The 25,590-nt window shown below is 38.1% G+C and overlaps 1 protein-coding gene across 2 annotated transcripts in view; it reads left to right on the top strand.

The window, feature by feature from the left end:
* The first annotated feature begins 203 nt into the window (after positions 1-203).
* Positions 204-25,590, top strand: part of ANAPC4 (anaphase promoting complex subunit 4) — a 41,257-nt gene continuing 15,870 nt past the window's right edge. Inside the window, exons 1-17 of one of the 2 annotated variants that reach the window (XM_029235553.1) lie at positions 204-532; positions 3,295-3,400; positions 5,100-5,232; positions 6,763-6,837; positions 6,953-6,979; positions 7,066-7,110; positions 7,746-7,830; positions 8,467-8,571; positions 9,865-9,948; positions 11,019-11,105; positions 11,525-11,589; positions 12,337-12,379; positions 12,488-12,564; positions 14,022-14,122; positions 14,207-14,258; positions 20,635-20,690; positions 23,003-23,049. In XM_029235553.1, coding sequence (XP_029091386.1) covers positions 404-532; positions 3,295-3,400; positions 5,100-5,232; positions 6,763-6,837; positions 6,953-6,979; positions 7,066-7,110; positions 7,746-7,830; positions 8,467-8,571; positions 9,865-9,948; positions 11,019-11,105; positions 11,525-11,589; positions 12,337-12,379; positions 12,488-12,564; positions 14,022-14,122; positions 14,207-14,258; positions 20,635-20,690; positions 23,003-23,049 — 1,317 coding nt within the window. In that variant the 5' untranslated portion in view covers positions 204-403. The other variant, XM_029235554.1, reaches the window with a different exon arrangement.

Here is a 25,590-nt window from a genome sequence, read left to right as displayed (position 1 = left end):
GGCAGGGTTTTAAAACAAAACAAAACAAAACAAAAAAAACCCACAACCCTCTCTACTGAGCACCCAAGGTTGCGACCCACTGGTTTAGAAACTATCGAAGAGGTTCCGGCGGTTCGAGAGCGCGCCTCCGTGCTCTCGCGAGGAAGTCCGGCTACCGGAAGTGCTCGGAGCGCGCGCGCGCGCGCGCGGCGGCGGGGGCCGAAGCGCTGGGGGAGAGCTGGAGGCAGAGGCTTCCCGGGTCGCGTTGCCTGCCGTGGGGCATCTGGCAAGTACCGCCACCCTCCGGGCTCTGTGCGAAGGGCCGGGGGCGGAGGCGGCGCCGCCGCCGCCGCCGGGCCCGGGCAGAGCGGCCCGGGGTCCCCTGCCGGCCTCCGATTAGGGGTGTAGTTGCAGGGCCGCCCCCATGTTGCGTTTCCCGACCTGTTTCCCGTCCTTCCGGGTGGTGGGAGAGAAGCAGCTACCGCAGGAGATCATCTTCCTGGTCTGGTCACCCAAGCGGGATCTCATTGCTCTGGCCAATACGGCGGGCGAGGTGAGTGAACCGGCGTGCAGCCCCGAGGACACCGAGCCCGGGCCACCTGTGTACCCCGCCCCTTCCTCCAGCCCTGCTGAAAACTTTAAGTGAATCTAAGGGGCCACATATGGGAAAGGTCATTTATACGCCCACCTCCCGCATTTTGTGGCCAGAACAACAGTTTTCATGCAGCTTAACGCAGTCATACAGTCCTGCATCCCCAAGACTTTCAGTTATGTGTTAAATGGGCTTTTTAAAGGCTCATGTGTCACTCATGAGCTAGACATAGTAGTAGGTCCACAGAGTCTGCAGTTAGTTTACTTGCAGTTTAGGCAGAAGAAAGATGAGTTATTGTCAGACTTGAGCTGCGAATGTGCGTGTCTATAGCTGCCACAGAGGATGTTTAAGAATCTTTATTCTGTTGTCCAAGTTATACAGAATGGGTTGGATAGCCATCACTGGATTCCTGATGGAATGTGCATGAGTGTTGTCAGTTAGCATTTCTAGTTCACATTGTATTACGCTTCATCAAGTGTAACCGAGTTGTAGCTTTCTGCTGAGAGTTTTTAGTTACTTGGCAGCCATTTTGTAAGGAAACCTTCACCTTGGCTTCTTTACTCCTTTGGCCTTTTGGCAGGGTTCCTGATAGTTATCTGGCCAGGTGAGAGTTGTGTGGTGTGCAGCCAACCTTGGAAACTAGGTGGTAAAGAGAACTTAGCAGTCAGGGAAACTTAGCAGCCTGCAAAACTGTGTTGACTATCGTGACCTCGTTGTCAGGGTATTGATATCTGCTTTCTCAAGGCCCTCTATGAAATCTTCTAGTCTCCCTCCACTGCCAGGGTGTTTTGGAACGCTGTCCTGGCCCTGAGAGGAGTGCAGTTAGTACAGCCACAGCAGTAGGAGAGAAGGGAGAGAATAGGAGCATCATTGTGATCAGATGGATAGATGTAATCAATTGTGGGCATTTGTTGCTTCCGTTTTCTCAGTGAAGAAGAAGGGGCGCTGTCTAGGAGTGAGGATGGAGAAGAAAATATTGGAATTTTGAGGAGAAAAGAGAGGTATGAAAAAGCTGACAAGTGGCCTGGTGAAACTTGGTAGGATTGTTCGTCAGTATTAAGAGCCACATGAGGTTAGTGATTTTGTAGTGAAACTAGTGAGCATGGTTGTATGTCTCTTCTGTTCAGCTGTATGGGTGCAGGCGTGGTTGGGTTTAACCAGAGTTGTTGTGACTAACTGTGACAAAGCAAGAGAGATGCAAGGGGGTTGAAGTTATACGTAAGAGGAATGATTGTAATGATGAACTTTGGATTGTAACCTGATTAAGTAGGGAAGTGAGGTCACGTGTTGGGTGAGGGACAATGAGTTGGTCGGTGGTAGAGTCAATGGCTTGTATGTCTTGGTGAGGTTGAAGAATTGAAGTTGGGTATCTGGGATGAGCAGGAGAGATACAGGTGGTGATGGAAAGTGGGAGGTTTGCAACTGAAGATTATGGCAGCATTTATAGTTGTTGGTAATGACAAGGTCACAGGCATGACCCTGAGAGTGACTGAGGTGAGGTAGAGGGTGTGATCATTGAAGAAGAGGTAGTTGAGCACCAAAAAGCCAGGACATTGTATCTCTTGAAATCGCCAAGAATGAGGATGAGTAGTGTTGGAAAGCATGAGTGAGCCAGACAGGAGTCCAAATCTCCCAGGAATGGGGGCGGCGGGGGCGGGGGGGGCCTAGGAGGCTATAGGCGACTGCAGTTAAGAGGGATAGCAGGTGGTATGGTCTGATTGCATATGATTCAAAGTTAGAGGATTTTAGAGAAGAGAAGAAAAACCAGCCAGAAATGACATCAAGGAGGAAATCTTTATCTCCTAGCCCAGTAGTAGTATAGGGCACATGGTGTGCAAAACGGCCACCACCTGAGAATCCTGTAGGGAAGCAGTATCCTCAAGTGAGAAGTACATTTCAGGGAAGACAGTGAAGATACAGGGGATCTTGATACCTGACCATGAATTCCAGAGGGCACAGAGGAAGGGTTTCAGAAGTAAGGAAAGTCAGAGATGGGCTCAGAAAAGAGCACTGGGTCTCGGGGATGAGCGATTCCTTGGGAGTCCTGGCTTCCCTGTAACCAAGAGTGAAGGAAGGATGCTATGAGATAAGGCAGGGAGTGGTAAAGCTGTGAGTACAGGAAACTATGAAGGTGTGTGGGGGTGGGGGGAATCTTCAGGAGCACATGCAGTTCGAGGCCTTTTCTTCATTTCTACCGGTTGTATAGAGGAGAGAGTAGGGACAGTTTTACTTTTGAAGCACAAGGAGCTCCAGGGCATCATCTTTATCCTCCAAGGTGGGAATATACCCGGTGGAAATGGAAATTTAGAATGACTGAGTGACTTGTCTGAGATCCATGGCCAGTAAGTGACACAGCTGAAATTGTCTGATTCCAAGTTTAGTATTACTTGATCTTACACAGCTGCCTTTCTAGTTCTGTTTGTGTCCTTTATTGCTTTTTTCGTTATCTTCTTGGACAGCCTTATTCCTTTTCTAAAAGGTAAGTCTCTTATTGACATGAAAGTTAGGAAATGTATAGGGTACAGGGTTAAATTAGACCTTGTTTCAGCCATTTCTTTGAAAATACCTTAAGTTCATTCAGACACTTTTGTCTTCGAATTTCTTCTGATAGCTAAATATTATATTTGATATGATTTAAAAAAAATTATAGTGGGGATCTAGGTATATTTTATTTTTGGAAACGGATTTTTTATTATTTGCCATTATTATCTGTTTTGTCTCAGGTTTTACTTCATCGACTTGCAAGTTTTCATCGAGTTTGGAGTTTTCCACCAAATGAAAATACAGGAAAGGAAGTGACCTGTCTGGCTTGGAGACCAGATGGCAAACGTAATGATAGTATTGTAAAAAATACATTTTTGTTTTTCAGAAGAAGTATTCTGTAAAGAGAACTTATTTCCAGAAAGAATTTATTGTTCTTATTATATACTAGAATTCTAAATTTGGGAACTTTGCCCTTTTTTCAAATGCTTTGAAGTGTTTTCATAGAACTCAGATTAATTCTACCATCTTGTTTCTTGGCAAAGATATCTCTAAAATGAAATCTGACTTCTTGGCAAAGATAAGGCTGAAAAGAAATTTGATAGGAATATACAGAGTACTTTGGTTTTGTTCTTTCGCTGTCGTGTTGTCCTGCACTGTTTGCCCTAAGCTTCATTTGTCACTCACTAGTCGGTTCAGTGCCATCATGGCCCTTTCCTCCCCAGAATGTGTTTTAGCATTAAATGTGTGGCTCATAAATATTCTCTCTGCACATTTGCTTGCCTCACCTGAAGGACTGTCAGTTCTGACCCACTTCCTGCAACTTCTGTGTGATCTTACTCCTTTTGGTGCCCTGTATGTTGTAGCTTGCTGCATTGTAGCTCTGAGGACCGAACTCTCCTCTTCCACGTGTTGTTACAAGGACAGTCATTGTTTGAGCTGTTGTACATGTCCAGTCAGCACAGGAAAATGCTACAAATCATACAGCTTAAAGTTCATCTGTATCATTGGTGCTTGAAAAAAGAAAAAGAATTGTTTTTGTAAAATGATATGTACTCCTCATTGCTTACTTTTTTCCTAGATAAATATAAGTATGTAAAAATGCCCTGAAAGCCTGTCACTTTACAGATAACAACTATTTTTGTCTGTACTCATTTTGCTCCGTTCTTGTTTCATCTTTTACGTAAAAACAAAGTATGTGTAAAATTAGAGAACTTTTGTAAGTAATAATTTGAGATCTTGCACTATTCATCCAAAAATGCCACGATCTCAAAAATTATGAAAGTCAGTGTGTGTGAAAATGTATTTAAGTAGATGATATTTTTATCATTAAGAAATGTCTTGTGATTTTCGACAGTAAAATAGGGTTTTTTTTTGGTAATGATTATTTCAAGATTGCTTTAAATCGTTTTGAAGAAGAGGAGACTTGGATTGCCTCACGTCTAGCAAAGCTGCATATATTGGTATACAGTGAAACTCACAGCCCTCTATTTAGAAATTCTTCAATTTGATATGTTAGGACGATGTTGATGACTTATGTAGAGAAACTATACTAGATAATTCAGCCACAGTGAAAGGAAGAAGACCCATCGGTATTTGATGGCCCTGTTCATTAAGGGTTAGAAATAAAAAAGGAATAAAAAACCTTCCAAGAACCAAGCAGATGGAATCACTTTTCAGCTTTTGGGTGGGGACCAATATGTCTTGGTGATAACGATATTATTGTTTATTTGTTGATGCCTGTTCTGTATTTTCTGCTTGGCATCAAGGTTCCAGTCTAGAGGCTGTGATATGTAAGATGTTAAGAACAGTACACGAGAAAGTAGTAGATTGCTCGTGAAAGTTTGAGCATTTGAAAATAAGCGTAGGTAACAGCATAACTATATGCAAAGATATCTTTTAGTTTTTTAATTAGTTAAAGCAAGGATTTGGGGGTTAAATCATTTCTATGATTATGTTGTATTTAAAATAGTAAAATTGGGGAAGCAATGAAATACCCATTTTTCTCAAATATTACACTAACTCATTCTGATTATTTCTTCTTTAGTTTTGGCCTTTGCTCTTGCTGACACCAAGAAAATCGTTTTGTGTGATGTAGAAAAACCTGAAAGCCTTCACTCTTTTTCTGTGGAGGCTCCAGTTTCTTGTATGCATTGGATGGAAGTGACCGTCGAGAGCAGGTTGAGTAGTAAAAAAAGAGAAACCCCAGTAGTCACAGTAGGATGTTTTTGAAATTCTCACTTTTTAAAAGTGGAAACTTAGGAGTATCTGGGTGTTGAGTATGTGTACATTGCATTTAACTTTTTGTTTTAAGCTTATCAAGATGCAGTTTTTTTAATGCTGTGTTGGGTTTTTTTTCTCTTGAAAAAAATCTCTTTTCTTATTGGAGCAGTAATGCCTCAATGGCCAAGATTTTTCTTTTCAGTTATTTTTAACGGTTTATATCGATGAGTTATACATTCAAGGAATATTAATTAAAATTATTGATTAGCAAATTGAGGTTCTGTTTTTCTTTTCACCATATATTTCACCTGGAGCTTTGTGTTTTTGTGTCCCAGTGAATATTCTTAGAGTACAAAAAGTGCTGAATTGAGCATTCTGTTTTGATGCTGAATGGGTTCTTTCTGTGTTCATGGTCCCTATAGTTTCCTTATTTTGTGAAAATAGTTTTGCCTTAGTCTGCGAAGTCAAGTACTACGCCAGGTTTGCAGTAAAGATGGCTTAAAGAATCAATGGGCTTAGTGAATACTGAAAATAAAAGTTTCTTTTTTGAGGAAATATGATAATTTTCTTTTCATTCTAATTAAGTTTTAAGTTAATATCAAATGAATTTGTAAATCCTGATTATTAATTGACAAATTTCCTAAGAAAGGGACTGTAAAGCATTAGATAATAAGGTCTAGCCTGGGGTTTGAAATTCACTGTAGATAAAACAGTGATTAATCCATCATCAAATAAAGGTTGTAAATGGTCATGTGAATTCATAGAAGATCAGAGGAACAGAATATACCATGTAATTTCTGTCTCAGTCCAGTTGCCTGCTAAGTGTATTCGTAACACACTTTTCATTAAGAGTTCAGAAATATGTGGAGATTCCAGGGTCTCTCAGGACACTACTTTTTCACCTTCTTACTCATTTATTTCCAGCCATATTCGGAGGTAGGATTGAAAAAAAGGTGGGGGGGGGGATAAATAAGACTGTTTCAAAATACGTGGTGTCATCTTATGTACCTGCTGGGTTTTTACATCTTCATATGTATGTAAGCTATAGAAGCCATCATTACATTATATAATAATTGCAGTGTTCTTTACAGTTACTCTTGGAACTCATATGTTCAGTGTTGGTTCTTAGAGGAGAGTTAAGTCAGTCAGTCTGTATCTGGTGCTGATACTGAATACATTTGAATACATTTCATATGCTGAGAAAATTGTTTATAAATATTTGTTCCTCTAAATGTAAAGTGGGTAGGCTGATTTTTTTTTCCCAGAAATAACGTTATAAGTAAATGGAGAAATTCCAACTTTTCTGTTTCTTGTTTGTGATTGTTATAGTGACTATTTTACAGTGATAAACTGTGTGGCATCTGTTTACTTGGTAATGTGTGATGTATAAAATTGGGCATTTAAAAAAATGAGTATTTTTTAATGGAAAGAAAAGTAGAATCTTTGTTTTTATAATACTTGTTTTTGTTTTGTTTTCACCTTTTTAGTGTTCTAACGTCCTTTTATAATTCTGAGGATGAATCAAATCTTCTCTTACCGAAACTTCCTACACTGCCCAAAAAGTAAGTATCAGAGTTTAATTTCATTGGAATTAATCTTGCAGATTTCTTTCCTTTCCTTTTAACACTGGCAATTTTCTCATGTGTTTTAAAAAATGCATTTCTGGTTTTTTTCTAGTTATAACAACACCTCAAAAATATTTAGGTAAGATATGCCTTTTTTCCTTGCAAGTAAGATAATCTTTTATTATTTGAAAGATAAAGATAACCCAATTTATTTTTATATTTTAGTGAAGAAAATTCTGATGAAATTATTAAGCTTTTGGGAGACGTCAGGTAAATCTTGCAGATATCTTAAATATTTAACAAGTCTTATTTTCTTAAATTTGATATTTGATATTTGAGGCAGTTTTTAGACTAAAGTTCCAAGGACAATTTCCTTATTTGTCCTGTTATTTCATTGCTGACAAATACCTCTGAACAATAAACAGACAATATCTATTATTTACTCGTTCTTATTCTATGATACTTGGTTGTGTCAAGTTTAATATTATGATGTACTTTTATTTTAAAAAGTAAAGGAGGGTGGAAGTGCTAGAGTTTCCAAAATTTAAATTTAAATGTTCAGGTTCTTTAAGCACACTTAATGCATTTAGCATCAGAGCCATGATAAAACTGTTGGCGCTTTATATTAACTGGAAAAGAGATGATTTTGTTATTGAGAGTATACAAATATAATCATCATTAAAATAATATATTCTTATTTTACTGCAAACTGATGTTTTTTTAGGCTGGATGAAATTTATGTTGTTCCTTTGAAAGAAAGGAATAAGCCCAATGTGATTGAGGCTTGGTGAATTTGTTGCGGGATTCAGGTCCCCCACAAGGAATCTTGAACATGCAGATTATGTGAGGGTTTAAGAACTCGCTCCTGTCTGTTGTCCTCAGCTTGTTGCATTATTTTTAATTAGGCTTAATATTCTTGTCCTTGGAGGAAGCTCTGCATTTATTGAGCTTTATGCTTATGGAATGTTCAAAATTGCTCGAGTCACTGGGGTAAGTTTTTCTTTAAAATCTTCCTTTTTGTTTCTCTTAGAATATAGCAGCTGACTGATTTATGGAAAAAGAATAAAACATTACTTTTTTTCTTCATTTCAGTTATTGGAATTATTTGTTCTTAAGTGTTAAAAGGATAATTTTCCTACTAAGAATAGTGATATGATGTCTGTGAAGATCAGAGGCTCTTAGTGGAATTAGTCAAAAATTTTTTTCTTACCAAAAAGATTGGTATGATACACTGGATTATAATTTAATGTTTTTCTAGTCTTGTGGTGTTTAAGAGCTACACTTTGCGATTGGAATTTGATAAACATCACCAGAAGCAATCTTATGCTCAGTCTCGGTCTTCTCCGTATCTTTTTCTTCTTATTCTTACAGTTCTCTAAAAGGATAGAAAATGTTATAGGCTCTGTGGGAATGTTAGTTCTCCAACACTTAGTTTGGGCCCCTTGTTGGGGGTGTGTGTTTGTGTCCTTGCAACTAAGAGGACACATGCCTTCATGTGCCACGTGTGTGGCAGGAGCCAGGCATGTGTTTCTGCTTTTTAGAGCTCTGAATATTTGCCTCCTATATTGTAAGCAGATGCAGTCTAGCAGTAACACTAAATATAATGGAGATTTGACTGTTTTACAGATTGTTGGTACTTGTCTTGCATTATGTCTATCAAGTGATTTGAAATCATTGTCAGTGGTCACAGAAGTTTCCACCAGTGGTGCCCCAGAAGTTTCGTACTTTCAGGTGAGTACTGGAACCTAATAGCAGCAGAGGGTAAATATATATTTTTAAAGGTTTTATAGTTTTTTATTATCCATTTCACTGGATTCTAAGGTCATTAAAACAAAACAAAGCAAAAAAATCGACTTGGAGCTTCTAAGACATATATAGAGTCTTACTGGTGAATACCTTACTATTCCAATGGTACAGCATAGTTAATATGGCCTATTAATGACTATATTAACTCATTGCTATACCAGTTCCATCTTTGTACCAAGTGTTTTCTTAGGATTCTGACCCTAATAATAATAAAAGCTAATATTTATTAATTGTTTAAGATGTGCCCAGTACTGAGTGATTCAGTATAACTCACTTGAATCCTCACAATAACCTAATAAGTAGGTACTGTTATCCCCGTTTTACAGTTGAGTACATGGGCACACAAACTGTAATTTGCTTGGTGAGCATTGGAAAGTGCTGCTGCACAGTCTGGCTCCAGAGTTGGTGCTCTTAACTAACACATTGCCTCTTGTGTAAGATGACTACTTAACGTTGGGAAAACCCTTTTTCATTGTGTGCTGTTTGTATCATAGATTATGGAAACTGGGCTCCTGTAGATTATTTAGATTGTAGCCTTGTCTTCAAGAAAATCTTCCCTAAAATTTCATCGCAGATAACCCAGCCACTTAGCCTAAGAATGCATGAACTCTCAAACAAAAGTAGGGTGAAAAGATGCAAGGTGTGATGCATGTGATGCCTTCCAACATTCGTTGTATTCAGAACATCAGAGAACTCTTAACTTCCTGACGTTTGCTGGAACGGTTGTTCATATTTGCTCTTCATCTTAAGGTTCTGTGAAAATGTGATTTCCAGGATTGCATTTGGTGCTGTAATAAAATGATTCACTATTAATGTGAAATTTGTAATAGGTATTTTTCAAACAACTTTATTGAGATAATTCATGTACCATTGTAATAGATATTTCACTTGTATATATCAATAACTATAATTCCTTTAACATTTTTACAGAAATTTGTGATCATTTTTTAAATTCCTCATAAGAGTGTTATAAAATAGATTATTACATTTATTCTAACTATGTAGAAGGGGTTGCTAACCTCGAGAGGGTGATCTGTGCATAGGTAGACACTGCAGATTAGAAAATCCTAAGATTATATTCTGTTACTCTCCAAACCATTATGCTCAAAAGGAGCAGAGTCTGGCATAGTCTTTCTGATATGTAGTTAGACTTTGACTCTTCTTTAAAAGAAGTAAATATGTCTGCTTGTAACTTACTTTATTATTTTGATTTGACAGCTTGAAACCAATCTGTTGTACTCTTTCTTACCTGAAGTAACTCGAATGGCCAGAAAGTTTACTCACATTTCGGCTCTTTTACAGGTATTTATTTATAGCTTGTTTTATGTGACTGTTTACTATAACTTTCTAATGTTCTGTAAATAAAAAACTTGAAAATCTTACTTCTTAAAGCCAACTTTATGTGGCGGAGGTGTCTAGTCTGATAGACAAGTTTATAATGTCCGTTAAAGCAAGAAAGAGAAATTTAATTGAAAATCTACTCTCACCCATCTCTATTTCTCCAAAGGAAAAGAAAAAAAGTAGTTTAAACCTTTTTAAACATTCTCATAAATAAAACAATATTTTGGAATTTTAAGTTTTTTACAAATAAAGTAGTATGGAAAACATCATATCAGTTAGCTTTTGTACATGATAAATGCACCCCAAATTAGCTTGTGATTGGTGTTTTAGTTGACGATTTGGGCTGGGCTCAGCTAGAAGGTTCTGTTGTTCTGGGCCAGGTTCAGGTATTCGGGGCTGGGCTTGTTCGTACATTGGTGGTCAGCTGGCTGGTCCAAGTGTCCCATATCTGTGATGGCTTTGTCTGGACTGCACATTCCTCATCTCCCAGCCGGCTGGACCAGCCTTGTTCATGAAGTGGTGGCCACGGCAGGGGTGTCAAGAGTGCAAGTGGAAGCATGCAAAACCTTCTGGGGCCTTAGACTTCTGCTTTTGTCACACTAAGACCCAAGGCCAGCCCGGATTGAAGGACTGGAGAAATTGAGTCTACATCTGCATAGAGGAGTTACTTGTACTTCATGTCAAAGATTTCTGGAGATTAGTGTCTTTTTAAAAGGATACTGTTTGAAAATTGAATAGTTGACCAGTCAGCATTTTGACAGTTACTGTATATAAAATGCATCTTATATGTAGAAAGCTGGAAAATATCTGTTTTACCAGATAAAAACTGAATTTGAGAAAGTTTGATAGTTAAATGATTATCAAGTGTTAGCTATAGTTTTTCTTTCTCAGGCTTAACTGAGTTAAAAGTGATTTATAGTAAATTTTGGATTTCTTTGAGACAGTTGACAGTAAGAAACATGTATTATTTAGTTAGCATGTTGACTTAAATATTTTTTGCTACTTTAATATTTTTTTCTTCTTGTTAATAGTATATAAATTTGTCACTGACATGTATGTGTGAAGCATGGGAAGAAATATTGATGCAGATGGATTCTCGTCTCACCAAGTTTGTGCAGGTAATATACCTGGAGTTTCCCATGGAAGGTGTTAAAGAATGCACGTTATCCTTATTTACTTCAGGAAGGACATGAGAAAAATCAGGCTGTTTTGTAAAAGGCTCAGATCATGATTTCTTTCAAACGGTTTGGTCTAACCTCATACTATTATCTCAGAGAGTGATACACCAGCTCTTCCCCTTGGTACAACTTAGGTGGGGACAGGATTGTGAAGTGGAGCTGGTAGGGCTTGGGGATTAAGGACAGGAGTTGGAAGAGCTGACTGGTTGTTTTCCTGTAACTGCTATTCAGATAATCAATTTAAATATGAATTTGAGAGAAGGCTAAGGATAAGAAAGGGAGACATGTTCCTGTAATTCTGAATAAATATGCTTATAATTTTAAAAATACCTATTATGATTTTATTGATCTTTCTCTAGGAAAAGAATACAACCACATCAGTGCAAGATGAATTCATGGACTTGCTGTTGTGGGGGAAAGCAAGGTAATGAGCTCATATTAGGTACTCTTGCTTTTCCTTCTCTTTTTAAAGTAATTTATTTCAAAAGCAATTCACATTCATTGTAAAAAAAAAAAAAAAAAAGAAAATTCTGGTGCACAGAGACCAAAAAAGTAGTATATATTTTTATTCACATATTTATTTTTTACATAAATGTGATCATTCTGAGTGTATGTATAATATATGTAAATATATTATATATGTACTTTTTAAATGTATACAAATTTTAAAATTCTTTGTAGCCAAATCATTCTTTTCCTTTATTGTATTTGCCTTAACATTATTCTTAAAAAGATCTTTCCCATATTAAGTGTTCAAAGATCTGTATTTTCCTCCAGAGATTTTTTTGTGGTTTATGTTTTTATTCCATTTACATGTTCCAGATGTGATTTATTTGGTCATATACTGTGGAAGACTAACTTCTTTTTTTTTCAGTGTTCAGGTAATTGCCCAGTATAATTCATTGAGTATTACACCTTCTTCTTACTGATGTGAAATACCATTTTAGCATATAGTACATCCTTATATCTACTTCAGTCTGTTCCTAGACTTTATTGTTTCCTGTCTTGTCCATTTCTTTGTGAGTACAACAAAGTCTTAATTTTTGTTGGGCTATTTCTTTTTATTTATTTTGTTTAAAAATCTTGTTTGTTCTTTGAAATGTTAATGTTTTAAGTGATGCATTCAGATTTTGAATAGAGGAGACTAAAAATACTTTCTTTTTCATTCTAGTGCTGAACTTCAGACCCTCTTAATGAACCAGTTAACAGTAAAGGTGCGGTTATCTTTGTATTTTAATGGCTATGAACACATTCTTAATTTTTTTTAGAATGGCATATAGTATCTTACTTGTATGCTGAATACTTTTTTTTCTCTTAATTAGGGCTTAAAAAAGCTTGGCCAATCTATAGAGTCATCATATTCCAGTATACAAAAATTGGTTATAAGTCACTTACAGAGGTATGAAGGTGATGTAGACTCTTTTGGTATTGCATCTACACGTACTTGGCATTGGTCTTCTTTCTGCAACCTTCTTTTCATCATCTGGCATTCTCTGTTTGAGCCTCTTCTAGCTAAAATTGTTGCATTAGCATTTGAGGGGACTCTTGGAGTGCCCAAGATTTAAAGAATCAATAATGGTAGTTCTGCTTTATGAAATAACTTTCCAACACCTTTTCACCACCCAAGGCCCTGTCTGGGCTTTTATCTCACCCAGACAGCCATGAGGTATGTCTTGAATAGGGCATATACCCTTTTTTGAGTGATGAAATTAAGTAAGTTTGTATATCATTTTATATGTTATGTAAAAGCATGTATATATTTTTGCATTTAACTCCTTGGCAAGGTGTTGGTTATGATTATCCTCATTTAGAAGAAACTGAAGTTCAGAATGGTTATATATGGCTGACCCAAAGTTATTAAGTGTCCGAGCCAAGACTGTCCCAGATCTTCAAGTCTCATGCTATTTCTAGCTACAGCTACCTCAGTGAAGCAGTTTGCAGGTAGATGTTCAGTGTTTGACTTAAATTTTGATAAATTTCTTTATGCTGAGACCCTGGGCCTTACTATATCACCTCCCGTTTTGATCACTTTAGGACCCTCTGGCCTAGTCTCTTCCAGTCCACACTATGCCCCTCAAATATATTCTCCACAGTGGATCTGATCATGTTACTCTTACTTAAAAACTTCCAGTGTCTTCCCATTTCTTAAGACTAATACCTTTGGATGGCTGTCTATCTGCTTCACCTACACTGGTGGCCTTCTCAAACTTGACAGTTTTTCTCCTACCCGGGGCCTTTGTACAGCCCTTTTGCTTTCTGGAACACTCCCGCCCTGTTCTTCACTTGCATTCTCTAGCTCTCAGCTCAAATCTCACTTGTTCAGAGAAGCCTTCTCTAATCCCCAGATTAGATCAGGTTCTTCTGTTAGACCTGCACCTGGTGTGTTTCCTTTAAGGCATTTATGGTAGTTGGAATGATATACTGTCTGATTGTATGGTTATGACTGTCTCCCCCATTAGACTGGCAGTGTCATGAGGACCCTTTCGTTTTCTTCACCATTAAGTCCCCAGTATTTAGCATAGTGCCAGACCTAAAGTTGGAGCTTAATAAATATTTGTTGAATGTTAAATACATAGCTGTTGGGTGAACAATATGACTATCTTAAAAGTGCCAGGACTAACTGTGGAGCATAATTTGATTTTACAAAGTTTAATCTTGTGGTCATATGTTCATCTCACTAGTCATGACAACCAAATGATTCTTCTACAGCTTTTCAAAATAATTTTGAGAAATAATTATTTCTCATAGAAAGAAAAAGTTACTTTCAGTATTTATTTCTGAAAACTTAGAACTATTCAAGCAAGATAGTAGCTGCCTGCCACCTTGATGATGGTGTTTCTGCTCTGTTTTTGATAGTGGCTCAGAGTCTTTATTATACCATTTGAGTGAACTGAAAGGAATGGCTTCATGGAAGCAAAAATATGAACCTCTTGGACTAGATGCTTCAGGAATTGAAGGTGGTAATTTAATTCCTCAATAGAATGCATTAAATCCACTTTACTTATTTGACAAATGATATTTATTTATTTACTTCCTTTTAGATGCTATTACTGCAGTGGGTTCTTTCATACTCAAGGCAAATGAACTTCTTCAGTAAGTATTGGGGATACTTGAATATTGGAATCATTGACTTGAGAATGTTTTACTTTTTACTTATAAATAAGAACCTAGCAAATTGTTGCGATTTTCTAAAAATGAGTTTTTAAGTTTTTATCAAAATTATACCTTTACATGATTAAAACAATCCAATAGCACAGCAGTTTCGTACATTAAAGTGGTATTTTCCTGTCCCGCCCATCCTCACCCCAGGTCCTCTTTCCAGAGGGAATCCTTTTAACTATTTCTGGTTTTAGGTCTGTAGGTTACTTCCATATTTCTAAATTGTATGACTGTACTGCCTTTCTTTTACTTATCAGTTTTGAGAAATTATTCTTCTCTGTGTGTCTGTCTTTCCTAGACTCTGCTTGCTTTCTCCTTGCACAGTCTGCCTTGCTCACATCCTCAGGCTCTCCGCCGTCTCAGGGGCAGTGTCACACCCCTGGAACTGCCTCTGTCCCTGCTGCCTCCTCCATTAGCCTCCCCCTGCCTGCACCAGCCTGCGTGCGGGCTCCATCTCGTGCAGCCACCGCCCTGGCGTTTTCTTCATTGCTTTCATGGGTTAGATCCTTACTTCCAGGATCTCCTCTGTTTCTTGGTTCATTTAATCATTTTGTGGAAAATATCTTCCAGTAACTTAGAAAACGGATGTGTGAGGGTAAGCTTTGTGTGTCCTTTTGGGTCTTTTCTCCTTCTGCCACACTTAATTGATGGTTTTGACTGGGTATAGATTATGAAGGGGGATTCATTTTCTCATAGAACTTTCAAAGCTTTGCTCCATTGTATTTTGGCCTTTTTGTTGCCAGTGGACGGTCTGGTGCTTCTGATTCTCATTCCTTTGTGTGCTATATTTTTTCTCCTCTCAGAAAGCTTTATTCATCCTTGATAGGTTGAAATTTCACAATAGAGTTTTAAATGTGGGTCTTCTCATTTGTTTTACTCATAATAAGAAAATGCCATTTTAACCTGAATTCTATATTGTATTATTATTTTGATAATTTCCTCTTCTCCCTCTCCTTTTTTTTAACTAGATTTTTGTTCTAGAAATCTAGTTAGTCAGATATTAGACTTCATGGATTGATCCTCTGTGTCTTTTATTTTTACTCTCATTTTTTAAAATATCTTTGTCTTTTCTATTTCCTGTGAAATTTTCTTGACTTAATTATCCAATGCTATCATTCATCATAGACAATTATTGAGCATTTAACTATGTTTTAAACACTATTCTAGATGCTGAGGGTATAGCAGTAAACAAAACTGATAAAAAAAATCTTGCCTTCATAGATATTATATTCTTACATGATGAGACAGACAATAAAGAAATGAATAATTAAAACATACAGCAAGTCAGATAGTGATAAGTAGTGGTGGGAAAAGCTAATGAGGGAAGGAGGACCTAGGGCATGCTGGGGGTAGGGGTGCAATTTTTTGGTCAGGGAAGGCCTCACTGAGAAGGTGATGTTGGAGAGAGGAGGGAGTGAGCCCTGTTACTTTGGGGGCAAAGGAGACAGCAAGTATGAAGGCCTTGAGTTTGGAGCATGCCTGGCATATATGAGGGACCTCAAGGAGCCACTACAGTTAAAGTGACTTGAACAACAATGTGAGTTGTAGGGGATGAATTGAAAGAGGTCACAGAGGATGGGACAGGTTGCGTAGAGCCTGTAGGCAGTTGTAAGGACTGTGGCTTTTACTCTGGGTATAATAAGCTCTTAGGGAGTTATTAGCAGTGGAGCGACAGGATATGACTTAGGTTTAAAGAGATCCCTCTTGTTATTTACTTGGTATTGAGAATAGATTATATGAGGGCAAGGACAGAAGCCATGAGACAAATGGTGGTCAGAATCAGAAATGGTCAGAACCTGGATATATTTTGAAAGTAGGAATAACAAGATTGCTGAATGGTTGTGTGGATGGTAAAAATAAAGGAGTCACGGATAATTACGAGTGTAGGTCCTAAGCACCTGGTAGAGTATGACTAACATTTACTGAAATGGGGAAGACTTGGGGGAGAATGTAGGAAATATATATGTATTTTATGTTCCTCAATTTGGGTTTATCTGATTTTTTCATGGTTTGATTCAGGTTATACATCCCTGGCCAGAATATTACATAATCGGTGGAGTATCCTTCTCAAGGTGTCAGATCCAGAGGCAAACAGTGTCCGTCTACCTCTTCTTATTGATGTTAATTTTGATCACATGGTCAATGTATTAGGCATATTAAATTGAAATGTCTGTTAGATACCCTGGTGGAGCTGTCCAGCATGTTGTTGATTGTATGAGATTATGTTCAAGTGAGGGATCCAGGCTGGAAATGTAAATTTGGGAGCCCTCAGCACATTGGTATTATTTTAAGCCATGAACCTGGATGAGAGAGTTAGTGCGCTTAGAGGAGAGATCTGAAGACTGGGTGATGGGCTTTCCAGTGTTAGAAATGGGGTTGATGTGGAGCTAACGAAAGAAACCGGAGAGGCAGAAAGACCAAGGAGTGGGTGTCCTGCAGGCTGAGTGAAGGACGCATTGCAAGAAGTAATGAGGGATTGGTTGTCTAATGCTGCTGAGTCAAGTAAGGTGAGGACCAGAAGTGGAATAGATGAGAATATTATCAGAATAGATGATGGGTGACCTCGCTGAGAGCCACTTCTGTGGCGTCATGGGAGCAGGTATGATGCAGAATGAGAGCAGATGCAAAGAAAACAACAAATGTAGTCTTTTGAGTTTTGCTGTAAAGGGAATGGCCAGCATTTAAAAATAGTCATTGGGTTTTTCTTTCTTTTTACAATGGGAGCAATTAGAGTATGTTTATTTATGATGGGAATGTTCTTCTGAAGGGGAACAGTTGAGATGGCAAAGAGAGGGAAGATTGCTAGAACAAGAGGATTCAAGAGGGGATGGGATTTAGTGTGTTAGGGAAGGGGCTGGAAAAATAGTTCCTCCATAGTTATAGGAGAGAAGGCCAAGACAGGGGTCACAGATGCTGGTATATGAGCAGATGAGGGCTTGGGGATGTTCACTTCTAATTGTTTTTATTATCTTAGTGGAAATATGAAATGTTCTGTCATCAGCTGAAAGTAAGGATGGGGAAGTGGTATTGAGCTTTGAGAATAAAGGAAGAGGTGGGAGCCATTTGTCTAGTACAGTAGGAGCGTGAATGGGCTGATGAAGCAGGAGCATTGTCAGTAGTGCTAAGGGCTGCTTGGTTAGCGTTCCCAGGAGCATTAAAATGAGACCAGCCAACATGGCTGTGTGGTTTTCTCCAGCCAGGGTCAGCTGTTCGAGTGGGAGCACAGAATAGGTGAGCAGTTTGATTTACTAGGCTTGGTGAGTAAAAGGAAGCAAAGGGGAGGCAAGAAATTGAAGCAAGGGCATGATTAAAATGATAAACCTCAAATCTGTACTGATTTAGGAGGGAAGTGAGGACACAGGGCAGGTGCGAGACAGTGAAAGGTGGTAGAACTAGTAGGTGGTAGTCTTCGTGGGATGAATGTTGGGCTACTGGAGAAAAGTCACTGGAGAGATAGTTGCTGTTTGTTGGTGAGCAGGGTGCTTTAAATTGAGATTTAAAATGTTCACGTTGGTGGACTTCCCTGGTGGTGCAGTGGTTAAGAATCCGCCTGCCAATGCAGGGGACATGGGTTCGAGCCCTGGTCCGGGAAGATCCCACATGCCACAGAGCAACTAGGCTCGTGCGCCGCAACTGCTGAGCCTGCGCTCTAGAGAGCCCACAAGCTGCAACTACTGAGCCTGCATGCCACAGCTACTGAAGCCCGCGTGCCTAGAGCCCGTGCTCCACAGCAAGAGAAGCCACCACGGTGAGAAGCCCATGCACTGCAGGAAAGAGTAGCCCCCGCTCGCTGCAACTAGAGAAAGCCCATGTGCAGCAACGAAGACCCAACGCAGCCAAAAATAATAAATAAATAAATTTTAAAAAAAAGGTTCACGTTGGTAATGAAGGTCTAGGGTGTGAACTTTAGAATAAATAGCCCAGGTGGAGTGGAGGACGAGATCTTTGACCTGAACCATGCTATTGAATGTCTTATTATGGCAGTCCCGTCTTTTAATTTCTAAGTATTTTCTTATTTGTTTAATCATTTTTCAAAGCTGTGCTCTTGCTTTGTGGATGCGACATCTTCCCACAGCTCTCTGAGGACGTTAATTAGAGTTTTAAAAAATCTCTTCTCCCTGAATTATCTCCTCTTTGTGTGTCACTTTGCTGTTTATTTTGGTCTCTTGTTGCATGCAAGCTTTCTTCAAAAACCTGATGCCCGATTGTTTACTCATATTTATTCGTGAGGCAGTTTAAAGTTGCCTGGAATTGCTGGGTGCAGAGCGGCCCAAAGCCAGCATGAGTGCCAGAGCATGCGGACCTATGCTGTGGGCAGCCAGTGCCGACCCAGAACCGCCTTGGCTCTTCCCAGTTTATTCAGCTTCTTTGAAGAACTCTTGTTTTTGTCAGGAAGGTAGTAAACGCCTAGGCATTCATATCTTGGGGGAAAGAGTGTATTGGCCACTCTGTGTTTCAGTTTGTCCTCCTTTGTCCAGCCCCAGATGTCATCCTAATGTCTTCTGTTGAACTTGACATTTCTAAGGACTGAGTATCCTTGGCGTCTGCCGGGTGGATGACTCCTTGCTGCTCGCTTTCCACAGTGCCTGGCACGTGGCCGCCTCTGGTGACCTTCACCAATCACTAGTCTTCTGTCGGCTTTTGACATTTCTGAAACTTAAAAAAATTTTTTTTCTAGTGTCCTCTTTTTGTGTGTGAGTTTATAACACATCCACCTCTCCCCACCAATACACCATCATTTTAATGGGCTTTTATTTTTTTTTAATGAATTTATTTATTTTTGGCTGCATTGGGTCTTCATTGCTGTGCACAGGCTTTCTCTAGTTGCGGCGAGCGGGGGCTACTCTTCATTGCAGTGCGCGGGCTTCTCATTGCAGTGGCTTGTCTTGTTGCAGAGCACAGGCTCTAGGCACACGGGCTTCAGTAGTTGTGGCTCGCAGGCTCTAGAGCGCAGGCTCAGTAGTTGTGGCACACGGGCTTAGTTGCTCTGCGGCATGTGGGATCTTCCCGGACCAGGGCTCAAACCCATGTCCCCTACGTTGGCAGGCGGATTCTTAACTGCTGCGCCACCAGGGAAGCCCCTAATGGGCTTTTAGAAGGTAGAGCTTATTACAGATGTGTGTGCTCAAAGAACAAAGCAGGAGGAGAAATGATATTCCTTTTCCTGAATGTTGAATAATTTTTTGGTTCTCCGTATTTGCAGAGAGTAAACATAAAATATTAAGCTTTCTGTGATCACCTTTGACGTTTCAGTGAAAGGTAGTTTTTGATTTAACTTCTTCCTCCTTTGAGATAAGTAGAATATAGCATTATTTTAGGTTATAATGAAGAAACTGAGGCAGTGAGAACTTTGACGTTAGCCTATAATAGATCAGTGGTTGCCTGGGGTTGGGGTGAGAGTATTGACTGGGAAAGACAGAAAGGAACGTCTTTTCTGTTTTTCAATTTTGCTGCAAGAGAATTTTGAATATAGTGCTTGGTAACGCAAGAGATGTTACAGTCTTTTATGTCAGGTGTTTTACTGTGTACAGAAAGGTTAATGATGCTGACCTACTTCTCCAGTAGTAGTATGACATTTAATGCTTGGAAGGGACTTTGAGATTTAGGGGTGAAAAGTGCACATATTATTTGCTTAGAGTAATTATCTTACAGATTTGAGCTTAAAGAGGTTTTTAAAAAAATGATATCCATCTTTATATTCAGAGACAGTTTCATCAAAGGGAAGCTGACTTCCACTTATAACCCTTAATCTTGGGCGTACATTTGTGTAAAGCCCAAGGAAATTCAAATTTTGAGATTCATTACTGTAAGGATAAAAAAATCAACTTCCAAAAGTAATGTCTGTTGATATCAGAGCTAGTGGTAGTGACATATTACAAGTTTATAATAATGATTTTCTTTTGTGTTTGATGTTTTTTTCTTCTTACTGATCAGTGAGTATTTTTTTTTAAACTGAGAATGGTGCCGGAAACTTTTTTTCTGATTTCTTTTATTTCCAAAGTTAAGAAAAGGATTTCGTACTTTACTGAGTGCCCGGAAAGGAAAGACTGTTACACAGTTTGTGGCAAGGCTGTTATAATCAGTTAGAATCTGAGTTATTTGCTTTTTTTTTTTAAGAGAATCAGGATTTGCTTTTTTGAAATTTTATTTTTGGGTATGTGTTTTATTTGTTAAATCTGTTGTAAAGGCTTAAATGTCATCCAGATAGGATATAGTAGAACAAAAAGGATTATTATATTCTACAATAATTGAACAATGATACATGAACCCCATATAATAATTTCATTTCTGATTTATTTTTATCTTCTAGAGTTATAGATAGCAGTATGAAAAACTTCAAAGCATTTTTTCGGTGGCTGTATGTGGGTAAGTGAATTGAATGAAACATTCTTGTATTTTTAACACTTTTTAAAAAAATTGTGGGAGCATCAGTTTAGCATATTTCAATTACTGTAGTAAATTTTAAATACCTATTGAAGTAGAGAGAATAGTATAAGTGATCTGCCTTCTACTCGTCACTCAGTTTCAGCAGTTTTCAACATATGGCCAGTCTTATTTCTTCTATACACCCACCCATCTCCACCCCCGCAGATAACACCTTCTAGCATTGATTGTCTCTGTCACTCACTGAGAATTGACCCTTATTTACCTTGTAATGTCTCCTTAGGTTAAAATAACACTCTTTAAATCTCTGCTTTGTATTAGGCATTGTTAGGTGTTAGATTTGGGGGAAATGGGGGAGAAAAAATAAGACAAAACCTCTGCCCTTGAATAGCTTAGCTCCTGTTTTATACTTTGGTCTTCTGTCTCTAGATCTGTGCCCTTCATTATGGTAGCCACTAGTCATGTATGGCTGTTTCAATTAGTTGAAATTATGTAGAATTATAAATGCAGTCCCTTAGTCATGCTAGCCACATTTTAAGTGCTCAGGAGCCACATGTGGTTAGTGGCTACCAGGTTGAACAGCACAGAGCTAGAACATTTCCGTTATCTCTTCTATTGGACAGTGATGCCCTAGCTAAATAGAATGCAGACCACTTGTGGCCTTTCTTTATGTCTCCACAGTATCTTTGCATTTGTAGGTAATTAACAAATAGTTACTGACTTGATATTAAATGTTTTAATGCTCACTCTACAGGATATGCATATTTTATTTAGGTCCATTTGTACTGCTATTTTTGTGACCTCTATTAATATCTTTGAAATAACTTAGCATACATTTCCCTCCAACATATGCAAAATTTAGTCGTAAATGGAACTTATCCCATATTTGTTAAAATTCTAAAGAGTAAAATAGACAGTAAATTACCTATAATGTGCTAATATCCTTGAAACAAATGCCCAGATCTTTAATTCTCATATTTTTAAAACAGACTTTTCATATTTGTTAGCCTAGTACAATTGCTTTCAATAAAAAAATGAAAGCGATCTGTAGATGTTGACATTTAAAATTCTTATATTTTTCTCAAAACCATACCAACACTAGCCAGAATGGGGAGCCAGAGTGTTTATCAGGCCAGCCTGTTTAATATCAGAGTTAATTAGAATAAATTACAATGTTAAAATTAAACGAAACCTTAGAAGTGACTTTCTTTTACAGAAGTAGTAGCTTGGTTTTACTGATAATTATTGGAGTAATTAGGCAGTTTATATTCTTATTGCCTATCCTAACTGTAATAAGAAGTTGCATTAGAAGATAAATGAATTACTACTCAGTCCTTACCATTAGAGCAAAGCACACTGGATTGGAGAACTGGAGACCAAACTGTAACTGGGTGCTGCCACTAGTTAGCGCTCTAACCTTGGTTTGCTCTTGTGTAAAATGCAGTCTCCATGAAGGCAGGGACTTCTTTTATACTGCTGTATCCCTAGTACCTATATTACACTCAATAATTAATTTTTGGATGGATAAATGAATTAGTGGAACCTAGATTATGGCTGGTTTTTCAGATAATTTAGAAGTTTGAATTAATTAAAAACAGTTTCTTAAAATAATCCATATTTGCAGAATAATGTCCAACATGCTTTTTCTCAGCCAAACATAAGCATATTCAAACACTATGCAAAAGCACGTGCAGCATACTTCTTGACTTAGGTGGATGTAATGTATAGAAAACACGGTATTGATAAAGACACCCCTATGAAAGGACAAAAAGAACCAACCACAATATTAAAGAAAATATATAAATATATATATACACACATGTAAGTGTGTGTTTACACACATAAGTCTTAGTGCAAATATCTTCATGTAGCAAAAAAGCCCAAGGGAAAGAAATACATCTTTTTGGTATTCTAAGACTTTTGGAGGAAAGAACTGCTTGCACATTTTAAGAGAAGAAACATCGCCGAGTTAGGAGGAATCCCTACACACGTAGTCTTAGCTCAAGGCAGCAGTTAGGTTTCTTTGTCTGGAGTGGCAGTGGGTTGAATTGAAGGAGAAAATGAAAAATAATAGTTTAGGATGGCTATATCCATCCATTTTGAACCTGAAAATATAAATCAAATTTAAATTCTTTTAGTTCTTCGAAGAAAAATAAGGTTTCCTTGGTGACAAGAAGCTGTTGAAAATGGAAAATGTAGTCCAGTGAAATATATTTATTTTTTGAAATGCATCTATAATTAAAATTATGTTTGTAGTTTCCCTTTAAAGATAGTTTTAAAATTTATATTTCCAGCAATGTTGAGAATGACGGAAGACCACGTACTTCCTGAGCTGAATAAGGTATATAGTAGTATTTTTTTTCCACATCTTTATTGGAGTATAAATGCTCTACCATTGTTGTGTTAGTTTCTGCTGTACAACAAAGTGAATCAGCTATATGTATACATATATCGCCATATCCCCTCCCTCTTGAGCCTCCCTCCCACCCTCCCTATCCCATTCTTCTAGGTCATCACAAAGCACCGAGCTGATCTCCCTGTGCTATGCAGCAGCTTCCCACTAGCTGTCCATTTTACATTTGGTAGTGTATATGCGCCAATGCTACTCTCTCACTGCATCCCAGCTTCCCCTTTCCCCCATGCCCTGAAGTCTGTTCTCTATGTCTGCGTCTTTATTCCTGTCCTGCCACTGGGTTCATCAGTACCGCTTTTTAAAATTCCATATATATGCGTTAGCATATGGTATTTGTTTTTCTCTTTCTGACTTACTTCACTCTGTGCGACAGATTCTAGGTCCATCCACCTCACTACAGATAACTCAGTTTCATTTCTTTTTGACTGAGTAATATTCCATTGTATATACGTGCCACATCTTCTTTATCCATTCATCTATCGATGGACACTTAGGTTGCTTCCATGCCCTGGCTATTGTAAATAGTGCTGCAGTGAACATTGTGGTACATGACTCTTTTTGAATTATGTTTTTCTCAGGGTATATGCCCAGTAGTGGGATTCCTGGGTCATACGGTAGTTCTGTTTTTAGTTTATTAAGGAACCTCCATACTGTTCACCATAGTGGCTGTATCAATTTACATTCCCACCAACAGTGTAGGAGGTTTCCCTTTTCTCTACACCCTCTCCAGCGTTTATTGTTTGTAGAGTTTTTGATGATGGCCATTCTGACTGGTGTGAGGTGATACCTCACTGTAGTTTTGATTTGCATTTCTCTAATGATTGGTGATGTTGAGCATTCTTTCATGTGTTTGTTGGCAATCTGTGTATCTTCTTAGGAGAAGTGTCTGTTTAGGTCTTCTGCCCATTTTTGGATTGGGTTGTTTGTTTCTTTGATATTGAGCTGAATGAGCTGCTTGTATATTTTGGAGATCAATCCTTTGTCAGTCGCTTCATTTGCAAATATTTTCTCCCATTTTGAGGGCTGTCTTTTCATCTTGTTTATGGTTTCCCTTGCTGTGCAAAAGCTTTGAAGTTTCATTAGGTCCCATTTGTTTATTTTTGTTTTTATTTCCCTTACTCTAGGAGGTGGGTCAAAAAGGATCTTGCTGTGATTTATGTCATAGAGTGTTCTGCCTATGTTTTCCTCTAAGAGTTTTATAGTGTCTGGCCTTACATTTAGGTCTTTAATCCATTTTGAGTTTATTTTTGTGTATGGTGTTAGGGTGTATTCTAATTTCATTCTTTTTCATGTAGCTGTCCATTTTTCCCAGCACCACTTATTGAAGAGGCTGTCTTTTCTCCATTGTATATCCTTGCCTCCTTTTTCAAAGATAAGGTGACCATATGTACGTGGGTTTATCTCTGGGCTTTCTATCTTGTTCCATTGATCTGTATTTCTGTTTTTGTGCCAGTACCATACTGTCTTGATTACTGTAGCTTTGTAGTATAGTCTGATGTCTGGGAGCCTGATTCCTCCAGCTCCATTTTTCTTTCTCAAGATTGCTTTGGCTATTCGGGGTCTTTTTTGTTTCCATACAAATTGTAAAATTTCTTGTTCTAGTTCTGTGAAAAATGCCATTGGTAATTTGATAGGGATTGCACTGAACCTATAGATTGCTTTGGGTAGTATAGTCATTTTCACACTATTGATTCTTCCAATCCAGGAGCATGGTATATCTCTCCATCTGTTTATGTTATCTTTGATTTCTTTCAACAGTGTTTTATAGTTTTCTGAGTACACGTCTTTTGCCTTCTTAGGTAGGTTTATTCCTAGGTATTTTATTCTTTTTGTTGTGATGGTAAATGGGATTGTTTCCTTCATTTCTCTTTCTCATTTTTCATTGTTAGTATATAGGAATGCCAGAGATTTCTGTGCATTAATTTTGTATCCTGCAACCTTACCAAATTCATTGATTAGTTCTAGTAGTTTTCTGGTGGCATCTTTAGGATTTTCTATGTATAGTATCATGTCATCAGCAAATAATGACAGTTTTACTTCTTCTTTTCCAATTTGTATTCCTCTTATTTCTTTTTCTTCTCTGATTGGTGTGGCTAGGACTTCCAAAACAATGTTGAATAAGAGTGGCAAGACTGGACATCCTTGTCTTGTTCCTGATCCTAGTGGAAATGCTTTCAGTTTTTCACCATTGAGTATGATGCTTGCTGTGGGTTGTCATATATGGCCTTTATTATGTTGAGGTAGGTTCCCTCTGTTCCCATTTTCTGGAGAGTTTTTATCATAAATGGGTGTGGAATTTTGTCAGAAGCTTTTTCTGCATCTATTGAGATGATCATATGGTTTTTATTCCTTAACTTGTTAATGTGGTGTATCACATTGATTGATTTGTGTATATTGAAGAATCCTTGCATCCCTGGATAAATCCCAGTTGATCATGGTGTATGATCCTTTTAATGTGTTGTTGGATTC

This window comes from Monodon monoceros, unplaced genomic scaffold (genome assembly GCF_005190385.1).
Source record: "Monodon monoceros isolate NGI ecotype Baffin Bay Population unplaced genomic scaffold, NGI_Narwhal_1 Super_Scaffold_20, whole genome shotgun sequence".
Classification (NCBI taxonomy): Eukaryota; Metazoa; Chordata; class Mammalia; order Artiodactyla; family Monodontidae; genus Monodon; species Monodon monoceros.
Note: the sequence above shows the minus strand (reverse complement) of the source record. Positions and strands in the feature narration are given on the sequence as shown.